We start from the raw sequence: 25,713 nt of genomic DNA, 5'->3' as shown, positions 1-25,713 counted from the left end.
GATTCTATTCCATTGGCCAACCTCTCCTGCTCCTCTACAAATACCATTCAGTGTTTTTATTACTATTGCTCTGTAGTACAGCTTGACGTCAAGGGTAGTGATTTGTCAGAAGTTCATTTATTGTTCAGGATTGTTTTAGCTATCCTGCATTGTTGCTTTTTGGGGTTGTTTGTTTATTTGTTTGGTTTTTGCTTGTTTGTTTTTTCCATATGATGTCTACAATTGCTCTATAAAGAATTGTGTTGGAATTTTGATGGGGACTGCATTAAATCTGTACATTGCTTTTGGCAAGATGGCCGATTTCACTATGTTAATCCTACCAATCCATGAGCATGGGAGATCTTGCCGTAGGTATTGGGAAGAGGACTAATCTCAATGGTCCTGGTGTGACAGGCAAGCAACTGATGGGTATCCTTGGTCTGTATGGTTCCTGATCAGCAGGTCTGATGAAAGTGGGAAGTCTGTGCCCCGAAGATCGGTCTGGGAAGGGAATCTAATCTGTATAGTTAAGGACCTACTGGTCTGCTTTCATTTATTACCAGGTCTCCTCTATCAGTTCTGAGCAAACACACATATCCAGAGCAGAAATGTCTGGCAGAGACAAGAAGTCACTGGCTTCCTGCTTTGAACAACAGAAGAGAGTCTTAATGCAGTAAGAGTACAAACTGCTCAGAGAAACCATATCTGAGGACCCCATCACTATGGGAGAATCTCAGTCCAAGCAGGAAAGTAACACAAGGGTGGCTCAGCATGGAAGCCAACAGGATGTGGACCCCACCTTCCAAACAAAGAGAGCATTGGAGAGGGAGCGGTCAAGCCCCCAAGTCGAGCAGTCTTTTCTAGGTAAGAACACCAAGAACCCCAACCCATCACTCTGTGACCCCTTCATCACCACTGAGCCCTACTGCCAAGGTTTCCATGGACAGGCCAGCCTCCTGTCAGAAGAGTTCGCAGGCCCAGGAGAGGCTGGGATAGGAAGGCTTTCAGAAGCCTCTAACTGAACTCTAGAGAACACTCTGCTCTACAGAAGTACATTCTCAGCTTCCCAGGTGGTGATCAAAAACCCCAGAAGGAGCACCCTGAAACTGTAGTAGGGAGAGTCAGGCTTGCAGAAGGACTCTGAGAAGGTCGGCATAGGGTCTTGAGGCCAGATCTTGAGAAGAATAATTAGTGACACCAATGTTACAAGCCAGACTTTGGAGCTGGGCAGAGGCAGACTCCAGCCCTCCTCAATGTATCTATCTGGGAAATGGGAAGATAAAAGCTCTCTCCCTGCGCTGTGAGAGTAAAGTAATAATCCATGTCAAATATTAAACAGAATCCAACGGTCAATAAATGTACAATAATTATAAGGGCAAACCCATACAATTACTGCTGCTGTTGTGGTTTGCAACCCTGTGGGAAAGAAGCTCAGAGACATACATGAGGGAGCTGAGGCTCTGAGAGGAGTAGAGACTCACACAGAGGACTAGAGTAGAACCAGGAGAGGTGTTTAAACTTCATGGTCCCAGGGCAGGACCATTTCACAGCAGCACCTGTGAATGCCTCACTGTCCCCATGTGACTATGGAGAAGGGTATAAGGGTAAGCATGAAGGAACGCAGCAGTTCTCCCTGCCTCCTACCCCTGTCTCTCTGACCAACACACAACCACTGTATTCTTCCCTTAGGGCAGCTCCAATCACTTCTTGGATGGTCCAGCACATCCAAAGATGTGCCCCTTAGCCAGCTTATCCGTGAAATGGATCATGAGTCAAGGAGACACTCTCATCAATCAAAGAAGAAACTTGACAGGTCTGAACATATAAGCGAAGGTAAGCTAAACTGAGAGCTATCTATGGGACTTCGAGTGACACAAATGTGGCTCTTCAAATGTGCACCTCCACTTGTATGGGGACCTGGGACACTCAGTTACTTGTAAGGCCAGAGCAGCATGGTGGAGTGAGTGCTAAGAGTCACAGGCTAAAAATGATCCTCCGGGCTCTGCAGTGCGGACATTGCATTTGACAGGTGGGGAAACTGGAACCCATGTGGGAGAGCAGTAAGCCTAGGCCAACTGTCACACAGAGCTCAGCTCAGAAACTGAGTGGGCGTTGAAGATCCTGGGGGTCAGGGAGGTCCTGAAGCTCCAAGAAGGTCTGGTCTATTGAGATGGACCTGCTAAGTTTGCTCCTGCCTCAGCTTCAGTGAGTTCCTTTTACTGAGTTCCCATAATTCATTTGCACTTACAGAGACCATGCCCTTGCCTCCTCCTCTTCTTGAGGATCAAAGTAGCCACCTCTCTCAGTGCACAAGGTCTGGAGAGAGGTTAACTTGGTCAAGCTCACAACACATAGAGACAGACATAGGGCTGGGATCTAGAACACTCAGTGCCTAAAGAGTGACTCCCCTCCATCCTCCATCACAGAGCTGCTGCTCTGAGGGTCCTGCCTACACCCAACCCTTATCTTTCCTTCAACATTCTTCCCACCCCACATTAAGCTGGAAGAGCCTGAGTTCAAGAGCGACCTGAGGTACACAGTGAGATTCTATAAAAAAAAATTTTTTTAACCAAGGAGGAGGGAGAGACTGTAGAAGTAGGAGGAGAGGAGGGAGACAGTAATTGTGAAGTAAAGTAAATAAATAAATAAAAAAGAAAAAGTTATCACCCAGGAGTATTAGTGGCTTGTTATGTTATTGTGATGGAAGCAGTTTATACAGGAAAGGCTCACAGATCAAGAATGCTGTGTCTGGTTCTTCAGGTCTAGAATAACTTCTATTTATTTTTTTAAATCCATAACTTTATATGTGGGGTCACAATCATATCCACTCCCAGCTCCCCAATACTTCTTCCCAGCATGTGCCCTCCCACTTCCCCTCTTCTGTTTGAGAATTTCTTTGTTTGTCATGCACTGTTGTTCTGTACCCTCTCACATCAGTTAGTGCTGCCTGATAGAATATTGACCAATCTTGTTGGCTTACACTTGTGCACACCTTGCATAAGCAATTGTATCTGTATCGAGTTCATGAGTACAATGGTCACGGAATGTTCGGAAAAGCACATCTCACCGCACTCCTTCCTGTCCTCCCACTCTTTCATTCATTCTGCCAACTCACTTGAAGTGTTCCCAGAGCCTTGGTAAACTCACTTAGATATCCCACTGAGGACCAAGCAATCAACACACATTTAATCAGAATTTTTATTTAAGTCTCTATGTTAATTGCTGGCCAATTAAGGTTTATCTGGCAAAACTGAGAGAAGCACTAGTCTGTGAGTATAAACATATTCAGAAGGCAGTTTAACAATATGTCTGTTTAGCAAAACAACAGGTCCCCTAGGGCCCATGACCTCCTGCACCATGGGCATCAGGGCACGTTTACAATATCAGACATGGATTCCCTCCCGTGGAATTTAAATCTCATCAGAAATTCCTCAACAGTAATGATAGAAGAGTTGACTGCCCTATAACCTCCATGCCACTGTTGCTCCATTGAGCATGTCTTCCCTTGTACAGTATTTTAGCATTTCAGGCTATTACCATGTAATAGCTTTGATAGGTTTTCTCCCCCAGTGTCCACATAGCAGCCCCCAGCAGTAGCCAGCATAAAAGAAATTGCATTTCTGTTTCGACTTGGTTTCTTTAAGTCCTGTAACAAATATATGTCGTGTCTTCTGTGAAAGGGACAAACTCTAGTCCTGTTAGGCTACCCAGAGCAATAGCAACAGGCTGTGTTGCTCTTGGAGTCTCTGCTTCCTCCAGGACCAGTAACTCTTTAGAAGGTACTGCATACTTAGCACTGAGATTCGAATTTAGTAGCTCATGTCTTCTGAGGAAAACACCATACACCCATTGCTCAATAGCCTACATTTATTTAATTATATTTTTATTAACTTCAAAGTAGTACGTTTCCATAAGGGACTTTCATACATTGTTAGTTTTCCTTAACCCATTCCCATCCACTGTCATGCAATTCCTATCACTTACATTTAAATCCCATTTTCATATCATAAATGTTCTAGTCCATCTACAACGCTCAAGTCCTTCTACCCAACCCATATCTTGGGCTCGTTAGAGTTTCCTGTCCTCTAGAGACACTCCAAATAAGTTTTATATATTCCCACTTCTAAACGAAAAGCTACAGGCAGTGAAGGGCGAGAGAGAGAGGGAGAGAGAGAGAGAGAGAGAGAGAGAGAGAGAGAGAATCAGTTTTCTCCAGAGATGAGTGCCTCATAAGTTATCCAATCCCAAGTGCTCAGCATTACTCACATATACAAAACAGCAGCACTTAATGGACTCAGCGCAATGTGTATGTTATGTATTATATATTTATGCTTGTGAAAATCATTAAAGAAAAAGGCTGTAAAGTCGAAACGGAAAGGAGGGACACAGGAGAAATTAAATAAGACTAGGGAAGAGCAGAGCTGCTGTAACTGTGTATATAGGTAGAAAATATTCTAAATTAAATGTACAAATCAAAATATGTGAAGCTAGAATAAAAATGTGACAGAGAACTTGTGGCATTTGTCTCTGTATGGGGTTGCCTCACTAAATAGAATGTTTCCCACTTCCATTCATCATGCTATGTGAGTTTTTATTGGCTCTCTCTCTCTCTCTCTCTCTCTCTCTCTCTCTCTCTGTGTGTGTGTGTGTGTGTGTGTGTGTGTGTGTGTGTGTGTGGTACATATATAAGTATGTTTGCATGTATGAGGGCATATATGAGTGGGGAGCCACACCATGTATGTACCTGTGAGTGCACTAAATTGATGTTAGGAATCTTCCTCAGTTGCTCTCTTATTTATAGAGGCAGAACATACCATCATCTACACCCAGAATTCATAAAGCAGCAAGGCTGGTTAGCCATCTTACCCTGGGGAAGGCCCTGTCTCAGCTTTCTGGGCCTGAAAATACGAGGGGACACAATACAAATATAGCATGTAAATGAAATCTTGCTGTGCAAATTCTAGTCCACATGCTTTTGCTACAAGCTCTTTTAAGTGCTGAGCCATCTTGCTGCCCCAGATGCTTTTCAAGCATGATGGAACTGGAAAGGAAACATCTGTGTGTAAGTAATGATGGATACATTCCAGCTGGAAGGTCTTGGAGAAAGTACTCTGTGAAGAGCTTGGGCTGTCTCTCTTGGGACTTTGAGGAGACATGACCTGAGCCAGGCAGACCTTGGCCATAGACATGAGTGGCCTGCTAGCTACACTTAGGAGATATTAGAAGTCTTCCTACAGAATACAATATGTGCAGATCTATAGATCCTGATTTCAGAGACAAGTTAGCCCCTGAAGTCTGGCCCTCAAAGGCTACTTGTGTGAACCAATACTACACCCACGGGGTGTCCTGCTGTCTGTCTTGTCTTGAGCTCCTTCAAAATAAAATGGTGAGATGAGATAGGTGTTTGGGTCCAACTGGAGAGATGGTTCTATACATGTACTGCTTAGAGGAAAATGGTGTGGAGCAGAAGAGGTGAAGCTTGGCAAACTGCACAGTTTGACATTGATTGATTGATTGATTGATTGATTGATTATAGCCTAAGATAATTTCAAATTCCCCATATGGAAAAGCTGGCCCTGAGCTCCTGATTCTCCTGACTCTGTCTTCTGAGTGATGGACCACAGGACTACACCACCATGCTCAGTGATTTTTTTAAACCTGCATATTAATTATAGTTCTGAAGGCTGGAAGTCTAAGATTGAAGGCTATGACTACTCAGCCTCAAAAATGGACTATAAAGGCAAAGAGATGCTTGCAGGAAAAAGGGAGTTGCAGGTACCCCTTCCCACAACTGCTTGACCATTCCTGGAAGGCATCTTGGTTAGTTATTAAGGGGCCTGCCCCCATGACTCCAAATACTCACACTAGACCTGTATCCCTTACTTGTATGTTGGCAACTGAAATTCAGCATGAGTTTCAGAAGGGACAAAGGACATTCAAACAGTAGCCACAAAGAAGGCTTGTTTTTAACAAAGATATCTGGAAGACAGTGTAAAATACACCCAATATTGCCAGACCTGGGGACAGGGGACCAGGTCTATGTCATGAAACATTAACACTATGCCATTCCTAGACCTTCCTGTCACACACACAATCTCAGGATTTGCAGAAGGATGTTGTCAGGACTGCAATGGTGGGTCAGGAGCAGAAATCTACTCCACTGTCTGTAATCTCCCCAACTGCTCTATGACCTCCAAAGGGGAGAGACAACAGCCCCCAAATTATAGATGGGAAACCAGAGTTCAGTGAAGCTATTCAGTGGACCAATTCATAGACTGAATGAGGACAGAGTTCTAAAGTGAATTCACCCTTTACTCTCAGCCTCAAGAGCAAGATTTCCACAGGGTAAGAAATTGATAAATATGTGAAGCATGAATCAATATCACATAGCATTATTAGTCACATGACCACTTGAAGTAGAATCTTCTACAATAAACTCACATTTCCTGCACTGCAATGTTCAGAATATACCAACACCCACAGCCTACACACTGTACAGCATAGACAGATGCCTAAATACATCCAAATGAGAAAGGATCAAAAAAAGGAAAAAAGTAAGGAATGTGGGTGGGAAAGTAGAAGGGAAGGAAAGAGGAAAGAAGGAAAGAAAAGAAAGGATTGAATGGACAACCCTGATATGAATATTTCTGCTTAATCTTTCTCTCTTTTATTCAGGGACCATTCCAGAAATATATGAGAAGCGAAAAGAGACTATTTCCCACACACAGTCCATGGAACAAAAGTATTTGTTCCAAAATTTCACAAAGCTACTACTCCTACAAAAATGTTGCCCAGGAGGCTCAGAGAAATTGGTCAGGGAAAGCTGGCATCCATGTGTACCAGAAGAAGGAGGACATATGATTGAGATCCAAGACTTATTTGACCCAAACTTAGATACTGAGAAAAAGCCTCAATTAGTCATAATAGAGGGGGCTGCTGGGATTGGGAAGTCAACACTGGCCAGGCAGGTGAAGAGAGCCTGGGAAGAAGGCCAGCTCTACAGGGATCGCTTCCAGCATGTCTTCTTCTTCAGCTGCAGAGAGCTGGCCCAGTGCAAGCAGCTGAGTCTGGCTGAGCTCATAGCCCAAGGCCAGGAAGTGCTGACAGCTCCCACCAGACAGATCCTGTCTCGCCCTGAGAAGCTGCTCTTCATCCTGGATGGCATAGATGAGCCAGCATGGGTCTTGGAGGACCAGAATCCTGAGCTGTGTGTGCACTGGAGTCAAGCACAACCTGTGCACACACTGCTGGGCAGTTTACTAGGAAAATCCATCCTTCCTGAGGCTTCCTTAATGCTCACAGCTCGGACCACAGCTCTACAGAAGCTTATTCCTTCCTTGGGGCAGCCACATCGGGTGGAAGTCCTGGGGTTCTCTGAGTTTGAACGGAAGGACTATTTCTACAAATACTTTGCAAAAGAAAGAAATACAATTATAGATTTTAATTTAATTGGATCTATCCCAGTGCTCCTGACCCTATGTGAGGTCCCCTGGGTGTGCTGGTTGCTGTGCACTTGCCTGGAAAAGCAGATGCAGCAGGGTGAAGTACTCTCACTGACCTCACAGACCACCACAGCCCTCTGCCTGAAATACCTTTCCCTGACAATCCCAGGTCAGCACCTGAGCACCCAGCTCAGGACCCTCTGCTCACTGGCTGCTGAGGGGATCTGCCAAAGAAGGACCCTGTTCAGTAAAAGTGACCTCTGTAAGCAAGGGTTAGCAGAGGATGCCATTGCCACTTTCCTGAAGATCGGTGTCCTTCAAAGGCAGCCCAGCTCTCTGAGCTACAGCTTTGCCCACTTGTGTCTCCAGGAGTTCTTTGCAGCGATGTCCTACATCTTGGAGGATAGTGAGGAAGCACGTGGGGATATGGGAAACGACAGAACTGTGGAAACACTGGTAGAACGGTATGGAAGACAAAACCTGTTTGAGGCACCCACTGTGCGCTTTCTACTTGGTCTTTTAAATACACGGGAAATGAGAGAAATGGAAAATATCTTTGCCTGCAAGTTTCCTTGGAAGACAAAGTTGAAGTTGCTACGGAGCATCGTAGGGGAGCCGTTCTGTCAACCATGTCATCTGGGTTTGTTCCACTGTCTCTATGAAAACCAGGAAGAGGAGCTCCTGACAGAGACGATGCTTTGTTTTCCCTTAACAGCGTCAGGTCCAAATCACATGGAAGCCACGGTGTTCCAGACAAACGTGAAGCGCCTGGTGATACAGACAGACATGGAGCTCATGGTGGTCACTTTCTGCATTACGTTCTCTCATGTGAGGAGTCTTCGGCTGAAGGGGAAAGGACAGCAGGAATATAAGCTAACAGCACCTGCGATGGTTCTGTGAGTATCTGGTCCACTCTCAGGATTCTCTGTGAATCCCTTGAGCCCACATGCTCTGAGCGCCAGCAGCACTCTTAGCTGGTTATAGGGTAGCAGGTTACAGGTCATCAGTAACATCTAACTGCTGAATTGAACCACCTTTCTCTATTTCCTTTAGTGTGCTTGATCATGGGATGGGGCTATGAACTTGTCTCTCCCTACGCCTCAGTGAAGACCACCCAGCTTCTCTGATTCAAATCATCTCCACCCTTCATGGGATTCCAATAGCTACAGTTACTGATCCTCCCTCTTAACATGCTTTCTCTCTGAGAAACAGCTCATCTGTAGGCACCATCCTCTATCCCCATGAAAGTAACCTTGTCCCTGAAGTCTTTCTCAATCACATACATACATACATACATACATACATACATACATACATACATACATACGAGACTTCCTTTGGTTTCACTGCCCAGATGGTATCTGTATGTGTCAATGAAGGCTGCCTGGCCCTGGTATTCACCTGAAAGGTTTCCTAACTTTTTTACAATCCCAGCAGTAATGTACACTTCTTCCAGGGTTCGCTCCCACTGTCCAGTACAACTTATTTAGTATCACTATGTGTTTCTTTCCCTCTACATGATTCACTTCATAAATATTCGTTAAGTACTTATTTTATACAAGCCCCTACCAATCAATCACAAGAGGAGAAATACAATTGCTGTCCAAGGACCACAAGACACTGGGAGAGAAGGCAGCCAATTACACTAATTACATAGGGAGTGGGGACTCTTGCAATGATCAGGCACGTACCAGGTATCCGGGAAGAGAGGGTTTACTGAAGTGAAAAGATTCTCAGGGATAGGAATGTTGTATTTAAGTCTTCTGTATTTACATGTTGAAACATTGTTGGCTAATAATCTGAGCTGCTTAAACTGAGAATCTTCTCTTCCTTCTCTTCCTCCTTTTCATAGAATCCCAGATTTCCTTGATGTTTTGTGTCAGAAACCTTGTAGATGTAACATTTTCTTTGACTGGTGTAGCGATCTCTTCTGTGCTATCTTCTACACCTGAGATTCTCTCTTCCATCTCTTGTATTCTGTTGGTGATGCCTGCATCTGTAGCTTCTATTCTCTTAGCTAGGTTTTCCTCAGAATTCCTCCAGAATTACTTCAGTTTGTGTTTTCTTTATTGATTCTATTTCCATTTTCAGGCCTTGAACAGTTTTATTCATTTTCTTCACCTGCTTGATTGCATTTTCTTGTATTTTTAAGAGGTTTATAATTTCTCTCTTCATAGGCCTCTATCATCTTCCTAAGATTGGATTGAAGGTGATGTTCTTGTGTTTCAATTGTGTTAGGGTATCCAGGACTTGCTGTAGTAAGATACGTGGGTTCTGTTGGTGACATATTTCCCTGGCTTTTGTTGACTGTGTTCTCAAACTGACCAAGCCCTCTGTGTTTTGTTATTAATATAGGCTTAGGGGCTGATTTCTAAATTTATCTTTACTGGGTGGGTGTTTTTGTATTATTTGTTCTTTGGTTTCTGTCTTCTCTCTGTCTTCTAGCCTGAGTGGTCTAGAGTTCTGGTGACTATCGTGGATTCGGGAATAGGGTGACACCCTAGGAGTTTTGGTGCCCTTTATGGCCTCTGGAGTTTTGTATATTAACCTTGCCTCTGGGGTACCTAGTACCAGTGTGCTCCTTGGTATTATAGTGGCCTATGGGAAAACATGTAGAGTTGTGGGTCAGAAAAATAGTCTGGGATGGATTGCAGTTTAAGGGTGTTGGTTGTATTTTAAGGAGGCTTGGCAGGCAAGGGCTTAAAATGTGGTCTTAGCTGATTATCTCTGGTGCCTGCAGGCATCTGGGAATGCAGTCAGAGTTGTGGGTCTGAAAATGGAGTGCAGATAACAGGGTGTTGAGTGTGCTTTAGGAGAATTTGGCTGACAGGGCGTTTGGGGGAATGGGGGAATGCTGGATTTTATCTGACTGGACCTAAGGCCTGCAGGTGTCTGGGAATGCAGGCAGAGTTGTGAACTAGAAAATGAAGCACCAGGACTGAGTCAAGGCTTTGAAATCTAAAAGCCTCTCCCCAATGACATACTTTCTGCCACAAAGACCATACCTCCTAAGCCTCCTCTAAGAGCATCATGACTTGAACAAACCATTCAAATGTCTATGACTCTTAGTGACATTTCTCAAAACACCACATCTAGCAAGAACATGATCCTAGCTTTGATACACAGCAGAAAAGCAAAATTGTGTTATACCCTTTAATCTTTCCTCTCTGTACATTTCTATGGGAAAACTGAGTCACACATTTTCTGTTATCTTTTATTTGCATTTGTTTTCCTAATGAATCAAGGCTTCCTTCTCATGGAACTAAATGTCTAGTACATTATTGTCATACTCAATAGCTTTATGAAAATACCAACACAGAACAACTTGGCCAATTGGATCATCTTCCTACTCATGGCCATTTTAGGTTGTTTCTAAGTATCTATGGTTATAAAAAGTCCTGAAGGGCTTGACACAGATGTTATTAGTAGAAGTCTTATATGGAGCTCCAGAAGAATTCTGAGGATGTACAAAGCCAGAGGCCAGATAAGGAAAGAAGAACACCAGCTTGCCCTTAGGACTCTGAGGACAACCCCATCAGAAAGAGAAAGACTTCAGCTGCTAGTAAGAAAATAAAGTTGAAAGAAAAAATCAGCCACACAAGGCAGGGAGATAAACAAGAGGCCATTGCACACAAGGGAAAGAGTTCCAAGGCAGAATTGGCCAACACCAAGGAGCAAGGGGAAAAAAACAACTCAAGAAATTAAGGCATCAAAGACAGCAGGGTGAGCAATTTCTCAGGGTGTGGCTCGTAATGGCACCTGGTGCTTTTTAAATAATGCAGTCAGAATGCCCATGTTCATTTGGAATAAATACCAAGAATGCATCAAAACTGCAATCCTTTGTGGGCTGGGGGAGTGGGTCGGACAGTAAGAGCACTGGATGCTCATTCAGAAGATGTGAAGCCATTCCCAGCACCCATGCCAGATGGATAACACCACCTTTAACTCAGTCCCTGATGACCCCAGGCCCAGCTTCTCGCCTCTGCTGGCACTGGCTCCTACATCCATATGGGGCACAGACAAGCAGGCATAAAAAAAAATCACACACATAAAGTTTTAAAAAAAAAAAAGGTAAATCTTTTTTAAAAACATCATTCTTTGAAGTTTAGTATTTGGTTTCCCTAACATTTCTTCAGTATTGTAAAATTGGGGGAGAAGTGGAATCCTAATAATTTTTTCCAAAGTTGTCTACTTAAAATCTGGGGTTCTTTTTGACTTGTTGTAAGTTGCTTGCTTACTTGCTTGTTTCTTTGTTTGTTTGTTTGCAATGCTGAGGATCCAGGCATGGAGCCGTCCCAGCCTCTTCATATTTGTACCTTAGTCTAGCCTAGAATTCACCATTCAAATGCCTAGGAAACTTTGTTGCTGGCATTAAAGAGTAAAAGAGTGCACATTCTCTCTCTCTCTCTCTCTCTCTCTCTCTCTCTCTCTCTCTCTCTCTCTCTCTCTCTCTCTGTGTGTGTGTGTGTGTGTGTGTGTGTGTGTGTGTGTGTTTGTGTGTGTGTGTTTGTGTGTGTGTGTTTGTGTGTGTGTGTGTGTTCCCTCTCTCCCTTCCTACTAGTCTTCTATTCTTGGAAGGATACAAGGACCATGTGAATCAACACAGCTGTAGTATAGAGTGTGTGTGATCATGGTAACCATGCCATCAAAGAGTCATTCCCAACTGCGTCTCCTCAGCTTTCTCCCTATATGCCTTTCCAGCTTTCCTTCATGGCTCTAGAAATCTGTTCCAAAGGTAGGAAAGCAGGTGCACTCACATCAAAGAGAAGAACCTCATCTGAATTCCCAAGGTCCCACTTTGTGTCATGAGCTGAGCACTATAGATTACAAAGAAAAGGTGTAAGCCATTTGTTCAAATCCTTCAGACACCTAGACTGAGTCAGAAACAGACCAAAATGAGCACACAGCATGCTATCCTAAAGGACATCTTAAAGGTGAGGAACCACCCAGAGGAGAGGATCCAGAATTTGGAGCAAAGGAACATGGAGAAGGCTAGTGAATTCTGAAGATGGGATACAGGTGCCTGGGGCTCAGGTAGATAGAGGCCCCATCTGCTATGTGGGGCTGTACACAGACCATGTACACACAAGTCACATCACTCTGCTACCTCTCTCTCCCCTCAGGTACAGGTGGACACCAATCTCTGAGGCCAGTTGGAAGGTTTTATTCTCCAATCTTAAATGCACCAGAAACCTGGAGGAGCTGGACCTAAGTGGAAATCCACTGAGCTACTCTGCAGTACGCAGTCTCTGTACAGCACTGAGACAGCCTGGCTGCCGACTAAAGACCTTGTGGTGAGTCCGGCCTGAGTTCTCCCCTGAATCAGAGGTGGATGGGAGGAGACTAAAGGCAAAGGAGTCTAGGATGAGGCTTGGCATTAATCAAGTATTCACCGAACTCCCATTACCATGCCTATAACACATGCCAGACTTAAGATAAACAAATGGGATTCTGTTCTTTGGGATCATGAGAGACTGCATTCATCAAGAAATCCAAATAGCTAATGACAGTTGGACTCCTGAGAGCTTCAGTGGAGCACATATCCTGAGGACATGGCTAAAACAGAAGTGAAGAACACAGGGGCAAGGGAAGCCTGAGGGGAGAAAGCTCCAGGTCCTCCACCCTCTGCCCTGATAATCGGACTTCTACTCTGTTTCTATGGACTTAAGCTTTATTAAGATCTCACTTAATGAATGAGATCTTGCCCTATTTTTCATCTAGTGAATTTCATGTCACATGACTCTTGAACTATAGCACAGAGAGGTCCTAGGCCTACGAAGTTCTGCCATGGCCAATGGCAGCAAAGCATTGGTCCTGCGCTATATCTATCGCTCCTGCAGTTCAACTGTGGAGAACTTGGAGTCATCTCCCTAGACAAAAAAGGCACACAGAGAGCTAAGCACTGGCAGCTGAGAATGCCAAGGCTAACAAAGGGAGATCTGAGATAAGTTCTCAAAAGCAATGAGGCCTGGAGAAACTGATGGTGAGCATCTCCCATTCAGGCTTGTGGACTGTGGCCTCACATCCAGATGCTGCTCATTCCTGGCCTCAATGCTCAGTGCCCACTCAAGGTTGGCTGAACTAGACCTGCGACTGAATGACCTTGGTGACAACGGTGTGAGGCAGCTGTGTGAGGGGCTCAGGAATCCTGCCTGCAACCTCAGCATCCTGCGGTAAGCAAGCCCTGTGATACCATACTGGGCTTAAGGAGGGGAAGAGACATAGGTGAGTTCCCATAAGACATAACATAGAAAAGAGAAGGCATAGATAACTCATAGCCTGGTTCCTGTGCCACTTATACCCTGTGATTGGGCGAGTCACTGTCTTCATAAAACCTCAGTTTCCTCATGGATTAAATGGAATGTGATAGCCACCTCATGGACAGGTAATGGATATTACATTGTACACATGAAATGGCATACACTATACATTTGTAAAAACACAAACAATACTAGGTAAGTAGATGGACATGGTGGAATCACATGCATTAACATGGATATAGATAGACAAATGATAGATAGATAGATAGATAGATAGATAGATAGATAGATAGATAGATAGATAGATAGATAGATAGATAGGGATTCCCAGGTATGCTTCACTCCACAAAGGGCCTCAATCATTTATTCATTCATTAATTCATACATGCATGCATTCAAACTAGGTTCTCTGTGTGTCAAACATTGGTGCAGTCCCTAGGAAAATAAACACAAACACACATGGCTCTATCCTCTGCGTTATGTGGAAAGAGACAGACATTGATCATGCTCAGCCTGTGATTCTGTATTGACAAACTGCTGAATGCTGTTCACTCAACAATATCATGAGCATATAATTTTGTGAGAGGCATGATTTTACTGACTGGCCCAAGAGAGCTCTCTGAGGCATGAAGGAAAAATAGGCCTTGGTTCAGACAGCATGAGGCCAGCAGCCCAGGCAAAGGCAGAGTGGGGAAGGCTCTGGAACAGATAGGGGCTGGAACTATAGAGAGTCACAGGTGTTGACCTCAGAAGCCTAAGATAGTTTCAGTACCTATTCCTCCTTTCCTAGAGTTCCATGCAAACTAAGAAAGCATCCAAACCACAGCCCTGGAGACATGTTTCTTCTCCACAGCCTCTCATACTGTCTCTAAGCTATCCCTCTCTAGTCGCTCCACCTCCCCAGCACAAGTCTACAGGCAGTTTCTAAAGGAACACTTCCCAGGGTTTGCTGGTCAGACTACTTCATGAGCTCAGAGAACCACAGATGGTACAGACCCCTATACCCAGCCTGCTGGTTCTTCCGACCAACAGGAAAATCAGGCAAGCCCATGCCCTGGGACTTCCCTCTGTCTGGCCTTCTGCTGCAACTCAAAAACCTAAAGGAGCAGTTGGGCAGTGAAGCACACCTTAGTTCCTCCTCTCTGGAAGCTGAACCAGGCCCAGATGCTTGGCATGTTTTCAGCCAAGACTGTTCTTCACACAGTGAAGAGCATGACCAGGACTGGCCGCTGCTACAGATCTGCCTTCCAGACAACTCAGATGCATGTGAATTCTTAGCTGACTCCTTCTCTGCTCTCAAGGGCCCTATCACCAAGAGAGCATCTCATGAAGCAGGATGGTGTCATTGCACAGCCTCTCAGAGGAGGAGGAGGAGTCTTTCCCCTCCTGCCTTCTCTGTACCTCACAGCAGTCAGAGTGGGGATGATGTATCCATGCTTAGGAACTGAGGTTCTGAAACCCATGGAAGTCAGGCACTACTCTAACACCATCAGCAACCCTGGAACCTGAGGGCCATAACAATGGAGCAGAGGACATTGGCCATGGCTTCTCTGTAAGGACAAGCTTTCCTTTCTTAGCATTAAAGGAATGGAGGGGGAGGTGAGAAGGAGAATGCCCATGAAACCTTGCATCCCAGCACTGTGTGTTCACCTTGAAGAGCTGCCCAGAATCCCTTTGGGGAAATGGACATGACCTCCAGCCACTAGGAATGCTGATGGCCACAGAGGTGCCTTTGCTGACTGTCCCCTCTCTAGGACAGTCTGTTTCTAATGATTGGCCTGTGGAGACAAGGTATAAAGAGCCAGATCCTCCTTTCTTCTCTGGAATGTTCCAAAGGTCATTTTCTTGTGTTCAAATCTTCCTGAACACTGACCAAATCCCATTGAAATTGCCTTATGGACACGTCTCCTTCCACTCAGCCTGCTGCTCTCTGCTCTCTCTGCTCTTCTCTTCTCTTTTCTTCTTCTCCTTCTCCTTCTCCTTCTCCTTCTCCTTCTCCTTCTCCTTCTCCTCCTCCTCCTCCTCCTCCTCTTCCTCCTTCTTCTTCTTCTTCCTCTCTCTCTCTCTCTCTCTCTCTCTCTCTCTCTCTCTCTCTCTCTCTCTCTCTCTTCCCTTTGTCCTCATTTTTTGATCAAAGACTGAATGAGCCTCCTCTTTGGCTTGATCCACAGAGAACAGAGTCCAAGATCAATCCTGGACTCTGACTTCTCAAGATCCTAGAGTGGATTCTAGAAGAAACAGCCCCCTCTTGTGTTTGCAGGCTGGACCAGGCCTCTCTCAGTGAGCAGGTGATTACAGAGCTCAGGGCCCTGGAGACAAAGAATCCGAAGCTGTTCATCTCCAGCACATGGTAAGTGGGGGTGTGGTGGTGGGGAGAAAGAATTCCATCTGGTCAACCTTGACCCTATGTGGCTGGCTCAAAGCTGAGAGGTGGGGAAAGGGTCCTGAGGTGGGAAAACTACAGAAAGCCTGTAGGAAACCAGGAAACCATAGCAATTGAAGTAAGAAGGGTTCTGGAGTAGGGGAAGTGGTATGCTTTTTAAGAAAAATAGAATCATATAATATGCCTGCTTAAGCTCTTCCATTGGAAAAAGATTATGAGGGTTGGGGATTTAGCTCAGTGGTAGAGCGTTTGCCTAGCAAACGCAAGGTCCTGGGTTCGGTCCCCAGCTCTGGAAAAAAAAAAAAAGAAGGGAAAAATATTATGAAAGGGTGACTTAGTGGAGAGTCCACTGGGAACAGCAATTGCGATAGCAGTGGCCACCAAGTAAAACCAGACCACTGGAGCAATGAAAGTAACGTCACAGTGAAGAAAGACATAGAAAAACGCTTAGAGAACAAAATACACAATGTGTATCACTATTTCAACTCTAATGCTCAGACAGACACATACACAAAAGAGAATGTACCATACACAAACACACACACACACACACACACACACACACACACACACACACACACTATTATGGGATATGAAACCTCCAGGAATAAAAAGTCCGTTGCCACCCCAAGGGACTGTGCTAGAGCCTGATTTTTGGCACATTTCAGTTCATGACCGTGAATTCTATTTGTCCTCAAGATTCTAGCTTCTGTGCCACATGTGAAAGGGAGGGGTCTGTAGACATAGGAGAGCCATCCATTCATTGAATGAAGGGGCCTGCAGGAATGCTGTGCATCATACATGATTTTAAGCAACTGAGAGCACATCTGAGAATAAGCCAGACATGGCCCAACATTGATTACCTCCATCCAGCAAAGAGAGAACACTTGCCCCCCTCAACTGTCCACATAATTATAGCCAAGGATTCTGTGAGTGCAATGGTGGTCTGTCTGACCTCATCCAAAGCTGAGGTGAGCTGTGATGATGACTCAAAGATAGGAAATGTAGGAAGACCCAAGAAGAAGAAAGCCCCAGGCCTGGAGTATTAGGAAGCAGAGAGAGCAGCTCCTTAGACAGAGAGGGATCCATGTGTGGCATCCTTCAGCTCTGCTTCACCATGACCTTAGAGATCCTCAGAAATGCAGGTTCTCTGGCCCCACTCCATCTCTGCTGGCTCAGACGTTCAGTAGGGCAGCTTCCTTCAGTGAGATTGCTGATTTAGCAGGCTACCCAGGAAACATTTGAACATGGTATTTGAGAGTCACTGGTCTAGAGGTCAGTGAACAGGAAAGGGTGATACAGGAGGCCCTGAAGGGAACAGAGGCAACAGCAAGAATAGTGGATCATGCCAAGAAACTTCTGTTTCTACCCAGAGGCAATGGGAGGCATTTCAGGGCCTCAGTCATGACGTGGCATCTCCTCCCATGTTCTATGGCCAGCTACTGTGCAGACAATGTGCTGGAAGCGACCACATCAGAAGTAGGAAAACCTGTCAGAGGATGTGGGCAGTGGCTGAAGACACTGCTCACTCAATCCTAGCACTAGGATGGAGGCTTTGTGTGTGTAGAGAACAGAGAGCAGGGAGATTTAGAAGGTGTTTTCTAGGAGATTAGCCTTCAGAGTGAGTGATTATTGGTCTGTTTTCTGTGGCTGTCATAAAGTTTGACACTGGGCACCACATATAAAGAACAGAAAGTCTTTCTTGCAGCTCTGGATATAAGAAATGGCAAGGGCATGGACTCTGCATCTAGAGAAGTCCTTTTTGCCCTTCCATTTGATTTCACAATAGGGAATGTTGAGAACAAAAAGTTAAGCTGGCTTTTGTGGCAATCCGGTCGGCCCACAGGAATCTACCTCTGTGATGATGGTATTGACCTCTTCATGAAAGCAGAGCTCTGGTGATCTCATTGTGTCTGATCCTTCATCCTAGGAGCCCTGTGGCATTGCACTGGGGATGAACTTTCTAATGTGTGAACACTGGGGAGCACATTCATATAAAGCAAAGGATGGCATTGAGATTGTCCTGTTTCAGGCACCACAGATGCCCAGGAGGATGGGGACCTTCATACAGCTGTGGATCAGAGAAGCCTGGGACAGAATTCAAATTCAGATTTACTTATATTTTATTTGGGGATACCATGTGACCAACCCTAGCTTTTCCTGACATCTGAGGAAAAAAATATGTCTATGTGTAGGATGTCACACATGACGATGCCCACTGAAAACACAGATGGAGAAGAGAGCCTGACCTCATCCAAGCAGCAACAACAACAATCGGGTACGTGAAGGGATCAGCCCCACAGCATGTGAGTATAGGTTGTAGGAGCATCTGTAGGAAGAAGTCATCATTTCCTTTTCTTTTTTGATTTTTTTCACATTTTGTATACAACTCTACTGACATCATTTATGCCACTCTATCTAGTCACTCCAACTCCTCCTGTGTTCTAGTCACAAGCTCTCAAATTCTGGACCTCTTCTTTAATATTATTGTTGTTAATAATATGTGTGTTTACACTTATGTATACATATGTATACATAAATAAAATGTAATGGAGATAGATAGATAGATAGATAGATAGATAGATAGATAGATAGGACAGATAGATAGTTATGTTTGAGGGTAGCCACTTAGGATTGGATACCCTATGTGGTAATCCTTGCCAGGGGAAGAATGTCTTTACCTCAATCCTACCAGCTGTCAAGTCCCTATATAGCTCTTCATTTTAGGGTGGGGAAATATGAGAGTTCATTCATCCACACTAGCATGTCAACTATTGTTGTCATTGGGAAGAAATTGTTGAACAGTGATATTGGTGAGGTTTTGTGAGTGCAAATTCCCTATCCCATACAGAAAAAATTATCTGTAAAAAATGTCCTGGAAGTGGTCCTCATTTCTATCCCTCTGTCTCTGACATAAAACAGCATAACCTCGCCATATACAAGAGCACCACCCCTTGCAAGACCTTCCACACCTAGAACCCAGAGGGAGGATTACTTCCTTCCTTCCCAGCCTTGGAGAATACCACTGCCCCTCTCTAAAGTCTATGGCTTGTACCAGGGCTCTGCGTCTCATTCTGATTTAGTATGGCTTAGGACTCACCTCTCTATCCCTGCTCATCCTTCTTTTGAGTTATGTTCTGTTCTCACCATATCCACTTGAGACATTCTAGAAAAAAAGAAAACACAAGAGCTGACTTGGAGCAGGTATGTTGGGATGGCTGATCAAAAGCACAATGTAAAGAAAATAAAACAAAATCTCCCTCTCTCTCTCTCTCTCTCTCTCTCTCTCTCTCTCTCTCTCTCTCTCTCTCCCTGTATCTCTATCTCTATCTCTATCTCTCACGCACGCATGCACGCACACGCACACACACGTGCATGTGAGTGTCTGTATGCAGGTAGCCCATGGACCAGTGATAAAGACTGCTGATGAACTTCCTGATAAGGCCTAGGCTGGTCAACCTAGAAAAGGGTTCAGCCATGGTACCTTACTAGGGAAGGAAGGGGAAATGAGGCTGGACAACAGAGTGACCACTACCTGGCCTCTTCTACATGGTCCTCATAACTTGTACCATTAAGGACCTTTCACCCATGCTCTCCTGTCTCTCCAGGAGACAAACACATGGAACCTCTGGGGACTGATGATGACTTCTGGGGCCCTTCAGGACCTGTGTCTACTGAGGTGGTTGACAGAGAGAGGAACCTGTACCGGTGAGTGAGCTCTGCCTGGCAGAGGATGGCTTTCCCCAGTCCACTTTCCAGAAGGGATCCCCACAGATAGAAACCCTCCCTAGACTCTACAGTGACTTCTTCCTTTGCCAATGCAGGAAGTTAGGCCAGGACTACAAAAGAATTTGGGGCTGTTATAAAAATAGGGGTCTTCTTCAAAATTTTTCAAAAAATTATAAAACAGGAAACCACAAGTACATCCTTGTCCAGTTCCTCAGACCCATCAACCACTTCCAATTCATTTCAACTACGCTCATTCTTTGTAAACACTGTCATAATATTGTCAGTCTGTCACAGTAAATATTGTTCAGCAGTCACAGTAGTCTAAGTCCAAGACACCATATGATTTCACCCACAATAATTTCACTATATATCCCCCATGATTAAGATAGGACTTCATCTTCCAAAATCAACTCTTACCACATCAACTGTGCTGAATTAGTCATTTCATATAAACAGTCTGTGCTCAACCTTGCTCATTATCTGAAATGTGGACTTTCTGGTGATTATTTTAGTCCTGGTATGTATAGCATCTCTCCCTTCAATACATTTGGGTTCTCCTGTCCTTAGACTCAGCTTACAGCCCTGAACTCCTGCACTTCTGCTTCACTAACAACCATTGTGAACCAAGAACCCTTGAAGCTGAGAGCATGACCATGACCATGTGTATGGCAACCCTGCCTTCCAGGAATTATAGTCTCATGAATAATAAATGACTAAATACCCAAAGATGATATCTTCAGTAACCTGTAAACCTCCTCCCACAGTCATTGTCTCAGCTAAACAAACTGGCACTTGTGTACCCAACAGTCACCAAACAGAAAGCATTGAAAAAACAACTGAAGATCTTGGTAAAGCATTGATTTGGAGCCAACAATTTACCACAATTATCATCAGATAGACTCGTTATTGGGAAATATACACTTTAAGAATATAAACACTGAATTCCCTGCACCCAAATCCTGTGGGGAAGAGAGCAGATCACCAGGAGTGCAGACATCCTGGGACCACAAGACAGACTGCCATCTCTGCACACCTTAGCCGACATCCCTGGTCCAAGGGGAAACTGCACAGTGCCTCTGAACACAGGGATATAGGAACAGACAGCTGCTGGTACCTGCAGTCCTGGTCTGTGCCCAGGACCGAACTGAACCAGCCAAACAGCTCCCTGAACCCAAATCCTGTGGGGGAGAAAGCTAGACCCTCAGAAGTGTGGATATTCCTAAGAAGTCAGAGGAGAATACCTTCTGCCCACAGTCCAGACCCAAAAGTGAATCACATAGTGCCAACTGGGCCTGCTGGGTGCAGGGACCTACATGAGCAATCAGGGGCAGGACCCTTTGATTCCTGCCCATGCCTAGAGCTGGAAGACAGTCTCCAGGAGTGCTGCCACAGCTGAAATCAGAACAACTGTTCTCAGGAAAGGCTGAAAGAAAACAAGAAAACAGTTCTACAGGAGTGCTGACACAGAGGCCTGCAGCAGGGTCAAGTCACTCTCAGAAACAGCAAGACAAGCAAACACCAGAGACAACCCAATGGTTAGAGGCAAGCCCAGGAACCTAAGCAACAGATACCAAGACGACTTGGCATCATCAGAGCCCAGTACTTCCACCAAAGAAAATACTGGATATCCAAACACACCAGAAAAGCAAGATTTAGATTTAAAATCACATTTTTTGATAATGATGGAGGACTTTAAGAAAGACATAAAGAACTCCCTTAAAGAAATGCAAGTAAACAAGTAGAAGCCCTTAGAAAGGAAACACAAAAAATCCCTGAAATAATTACAGGAAAAAAACAACCAAACAAGTGAACTATTTAAAATGGAAATAGAAACAGTAAAGAAAGCACAAAGGGAGAAAACCCTGGATATAGAAAACCAAAGGAAGAGACCAGGAGCCATAGATATGAGCATCACCAACAGAATACAAGAGATAGAAGAGAGAATCTCAGGAGCAGAGGTACCACAGAAAACATTGACACAACTGTCACAGATAATGTAAAACGCAAAAAGCTCCTAGCCCAAAAAATACAGGAAATCCATGACACAATGAGAAGATCAAACCTAAGGATAATAGGTATAGAAGAAAGTGAAGACCCCCAACTTAAAGGGCCAGTAAATATCTTCAGCAAAATTATAGAAGAAAACTTCCCTATCCTAAAGGAAGAAATGCCCATGAACATAGAAGAAGCCTAGAGAGCTCCAAACAGATTGGACCAGAAGAAAAATTCCTCCTGTCACATAATAGTTAAAACACCAAATGCACAAAACAAAGAAAAATATTAAAAGCAGTAAGGGAAAAAGGTCAAGTGACATATACAGGCAGACCTATAAGAATTACACCAGACTTCTCACCAGAGACTATGAAAGCCAGAAGATCCTGGATAGATGTCATATAGACCCTAAGAGGACACAAATGCCAGACCAAGTTACTGTATCCAGGAAAACTTAAATTAACATAGATGGAGAAAGCAAGATATTCCACGACAAAACCAAATTGACACAATATCTTTCTACATATCCAGTCCTACAAGGGATAATAAATGGAAAACTCCAACACAAGGAGAGAAACTATACCATACAGAAAGCAAGAATATGATTTCCTTGCAATGAAACCAAAAGAGAGACAAACATGATTCTACCTCTAACAACGAAAATAATAGGAAGTGACAATCAATATTGCTTAATGTCTCTAAACATCAACGGACTCGATTCCCCAATAAAAAGACATAGACTATCACACTGCATACATAAAGAGGACCCAGCATTTTACTGCATGCAGGAAACACACCTCAGAGACAAAGACAGACACTACCACAGCGTAAATGTCTTGAAAACAAATTTCCAAGCAAATGGCCCGAAGAAACAAGCTGGAATTGCCATTCTAATATCAAATAAAATTGACTTTCAACCAAAAGTCATTAAAAAAGATAAGGAAGGACACTTCATATTCATCAAAGGAAAAATCCACCAAGATGAACTCTCACTCCTAAATATCTATGCTCCAAATGCAAGGGCACCTACATTCATAAAAGAAACCTTACTAAAACTCAGAACACACATTGCACCTCACAAGATAATAGTAGGAGATTTCAACACCCCACTCTTATCAATGGTAAGGTCATGAAAACAGAAATTGAACAGAGACGTAGAGAAACTAACAGAAGTTATTAACCAAATGGATTTAACAGGTATTTATAGAACACTCCATTCTAAAACAAAAGGTTATACCTTCTTCTCAGCATTTCATGGAACCTTCTCCAAAATTGACCATATAATTGGGCACAAAACAGGCCTCAACAGATACAGGAAGATAGAAATAATCCCATGCGTGCTATTAGATCACCATGCACTAAGACTGGTCTTCAATAACAACAATAATGACAGAAAGCCCACATATACATGGAAGTTGAACATGCTGTACTCAATGACAACTTGGTCAAGGAATAAATAAAGAAAGAAGTTAAAGACTTCTTAGAATGTAATTAAAATGAAGACACAAAATTCCCAAACTTATGGGACACAATGAAAGTGATACTAAGAGGAAAACTCGTAGCTCTGAGTGCCTGCAAAAAGAAACAGGAGAGAAAATATGTCAGCAGTGTGACAGCACACCTAAAAGCTCTAGAACAAAAAGAAATAAATGAACCCAAGAGGAATAGAAGGCAGGAAATAATCAAACTCAGAGTAAAATTAACCAAATAGAAACAAAAAGGACTATACAAAGAATCAACAAAACCAGGAGGTGGTTCTTTGAGAAAATCAACAAGATAGATAAACCCTTAGCCAGAGTAACCATAGGACACAGAGAGTGTATCCAAATTAAGAAAATCAGAAATGAAAAGGGAGACATAACAACAGAATCTGAAGAAATTTAAAAAAATCTTCAGATCCTACTACAAAAGCACATATTCAAAAACACTGGAAAATCTGTAGGAAATGGACAAGTTTCTAGACAGATACCAAGTACCAATTAAATCAGGAACAAGTAACCCGTCTAAACAACCCCATAACTCCTAAAGAAATAGAAGCAGTCATTAAAAGTCTCCCAACCAAAAAGAGCCCAAAACCAGATGGGTTCAGTGCAGAATTCTATCAGACCTTAATAAAAGACCTCATACCAATACTGTCAAAACTTTTCCACAAAATTGAAACAGACATAGCACGAACAAATTCCTTCTATGAAGCCACAATTACTCTTGTACATAAACCACACAAAGACCCAACAAAGAAAGAGGACTTCAGACCAATTTCCCTTATGAATATTGACACAAAAATACTCAATAAAATTCTTGCAAACTGAATCCAAGAACACATCAAAACAATCATCCATTATGATCAAATAGGCTTCATCCCAGAGAGGCAGAGATGGTTTAATATATGAAAATCCATCAATGTAATCTACTCATCAGTATAACCAAACTCAAAGATAAGAACCATATGACCATTTCATTAGATGCTGAGAAAGCATTTGACAAAATTCAACACTGCTTCATGAGAAAAGTCCTAGAAAGAACAGAAATTCAAGGCCCATATCTAAACATAATAAGAGCAATATACAGCAAACAATAGCTAACATCAAACTAAATGGAGAGAAACTCGAAGCAATCCCACTAAAATCAGGGACGAAACGAGGCTGCCCACTCTCTCCGTTCTTATTCAATATAGTACTCTAAGTCCCAGCCAGAGCAATCAGACAGCAAAAGGAGGTGAAAGGGATACAAATTGGAAGGGAAGAAATCAAAATATCACTATTTGCAGACCATATGAGAGTGTACTTAAGTGACCCCAAAAGTTCCACCAGAGAACTACTTAACTTCATAAACAACTTCAGCAAAGAGTCAGGGTATAAAATTAACTCAAACAAATCAGTAGCCTTCCTCTATTCAAAGGATAAACAGACTGAGAAAGAAATTAAGGAAATGACAACCTTCACAATAGTCCCAAATAATATAAAATATCTTGGTGTGACTTTAACCAAGCAAGTGAAAGATCTGTATGATAAGAACTTAAAATCTCTGAAGAAAGAAATTGAAGAAGATCTCAGAAGATGGAAAGATCTTCCATGCTCATGGATTGGAAGGATGAATATAGTAAAGTTGGCCATTTTGCCAAAAGCAATCTACAGATTCAATGCAATCCCCATCAAAATTCCTATCGATTCTTTATAGAGATAGAAAGAGCATATTGCAAATTCATTTGGAATAACAAAAAACCCAGGATAGCAAAAACTATATTCAACAATAAAAGAACTTCTGGGGGAAATCACCATCACTGACTTCAAGCACTATTACAAAGCAATAGTCATAAAAACTGTATGGTACTAGTAGAGAGACAGGCAGATAGATCAGTGAAACAGAATTGAAGACCCAGAAATGAACCCACACACCTATATTCACTTGATCTTTGACAAAGGAGCTAAAACCATACAATGGAAGAAAGATAGCATTTTCAACAAATGGTGCTGGTTCAACTGGAGGTCAGCATGTTAGAAGAATGCAAATCAATCCATTCTTATCAACCTGTACAAAGTTTAAGTCCAAGTGGATCAAGGATCTCCACATCAAACCAGATACACTCAAACTAATAGAAGAAAAAGTGGGGAAGTCTCTCAAACACGTGGGCACTGGAAAAAATTTCCTGAACAAACCACCAATGGCTCATGCTCTAAGATCAAGAATCGACAAATGGGACCTCATAATACTGCAAATCTTTTTTTTTTATTAACTTGAGTGTTTCTTATTTACATTTTGAGTGTTATTCCCTTTCCCGTTTCCAGGCAAACATCCCCCTAATGCCTCCCCCTCCCCTTCTTTATGGGTGTTCCCCTCCCCATCCTCCCCCCATTGCCGCCCTCCCCACAACAATCACGTTCACTGGGGGTTCACTCTTAGCAGGACAAAGGGCTTCCCCTTCCACTGG

General features: G+C 43.4%; 1 protein-coding gene across 1 annotated transcript in view; it reads left to right on the top strand.

Moving 5' to 3' along the window:
- Positions 1-668: 668 nt before the first annotated feature.
- Positions 669-25,713, top strand: part of Nlrp1a (NLR family, pyrin domain containing 1A) — a gene marked incomplete in the record, with an annotated part of 46,628 nt that continues 21,583 nt past the window's right edge. The window contains 9 exon segments of the mRNA NM_001145755.2: positions 669-815; positions 1,670-1,672; positions 1,674-1,812; positions 6,655-8,317; positions 12,545-12,715; positions 13,424-13,594; positions 15,942-16,031; positions 18,260-18,342; positions 19,673-19,772. Coding sequence (NP_001139227.2) covers positions 702-815; positions 1,670-1,672; positions 1,674-1,812; positions 6,655-8,317; positions 12,545-12,715; positions 13,424-13,594; positions 15,942-16,031; positions 18,260-18,342; positions 19,673-19,772 — 2,534 coding nt within the window.

This window comes from Rattus norvegicus, chromosome 10, assembly GCF_021556685.1.
Source record: "Rattus norvegicus strain SHRSP/BbbUtx chromosome 10, alternate assembly SHRSP_T2T, whole genome shotgun sequence".
Taxonomy (NCBI): Eukaryota; Metazoa; Chordata; class Mammalia; order Rodentia; family Muridae; genus Rattus; species Rattus norvegicus.
This window is presented reverse-complemented; position numbering and strand designations above follow the sequence as displayed.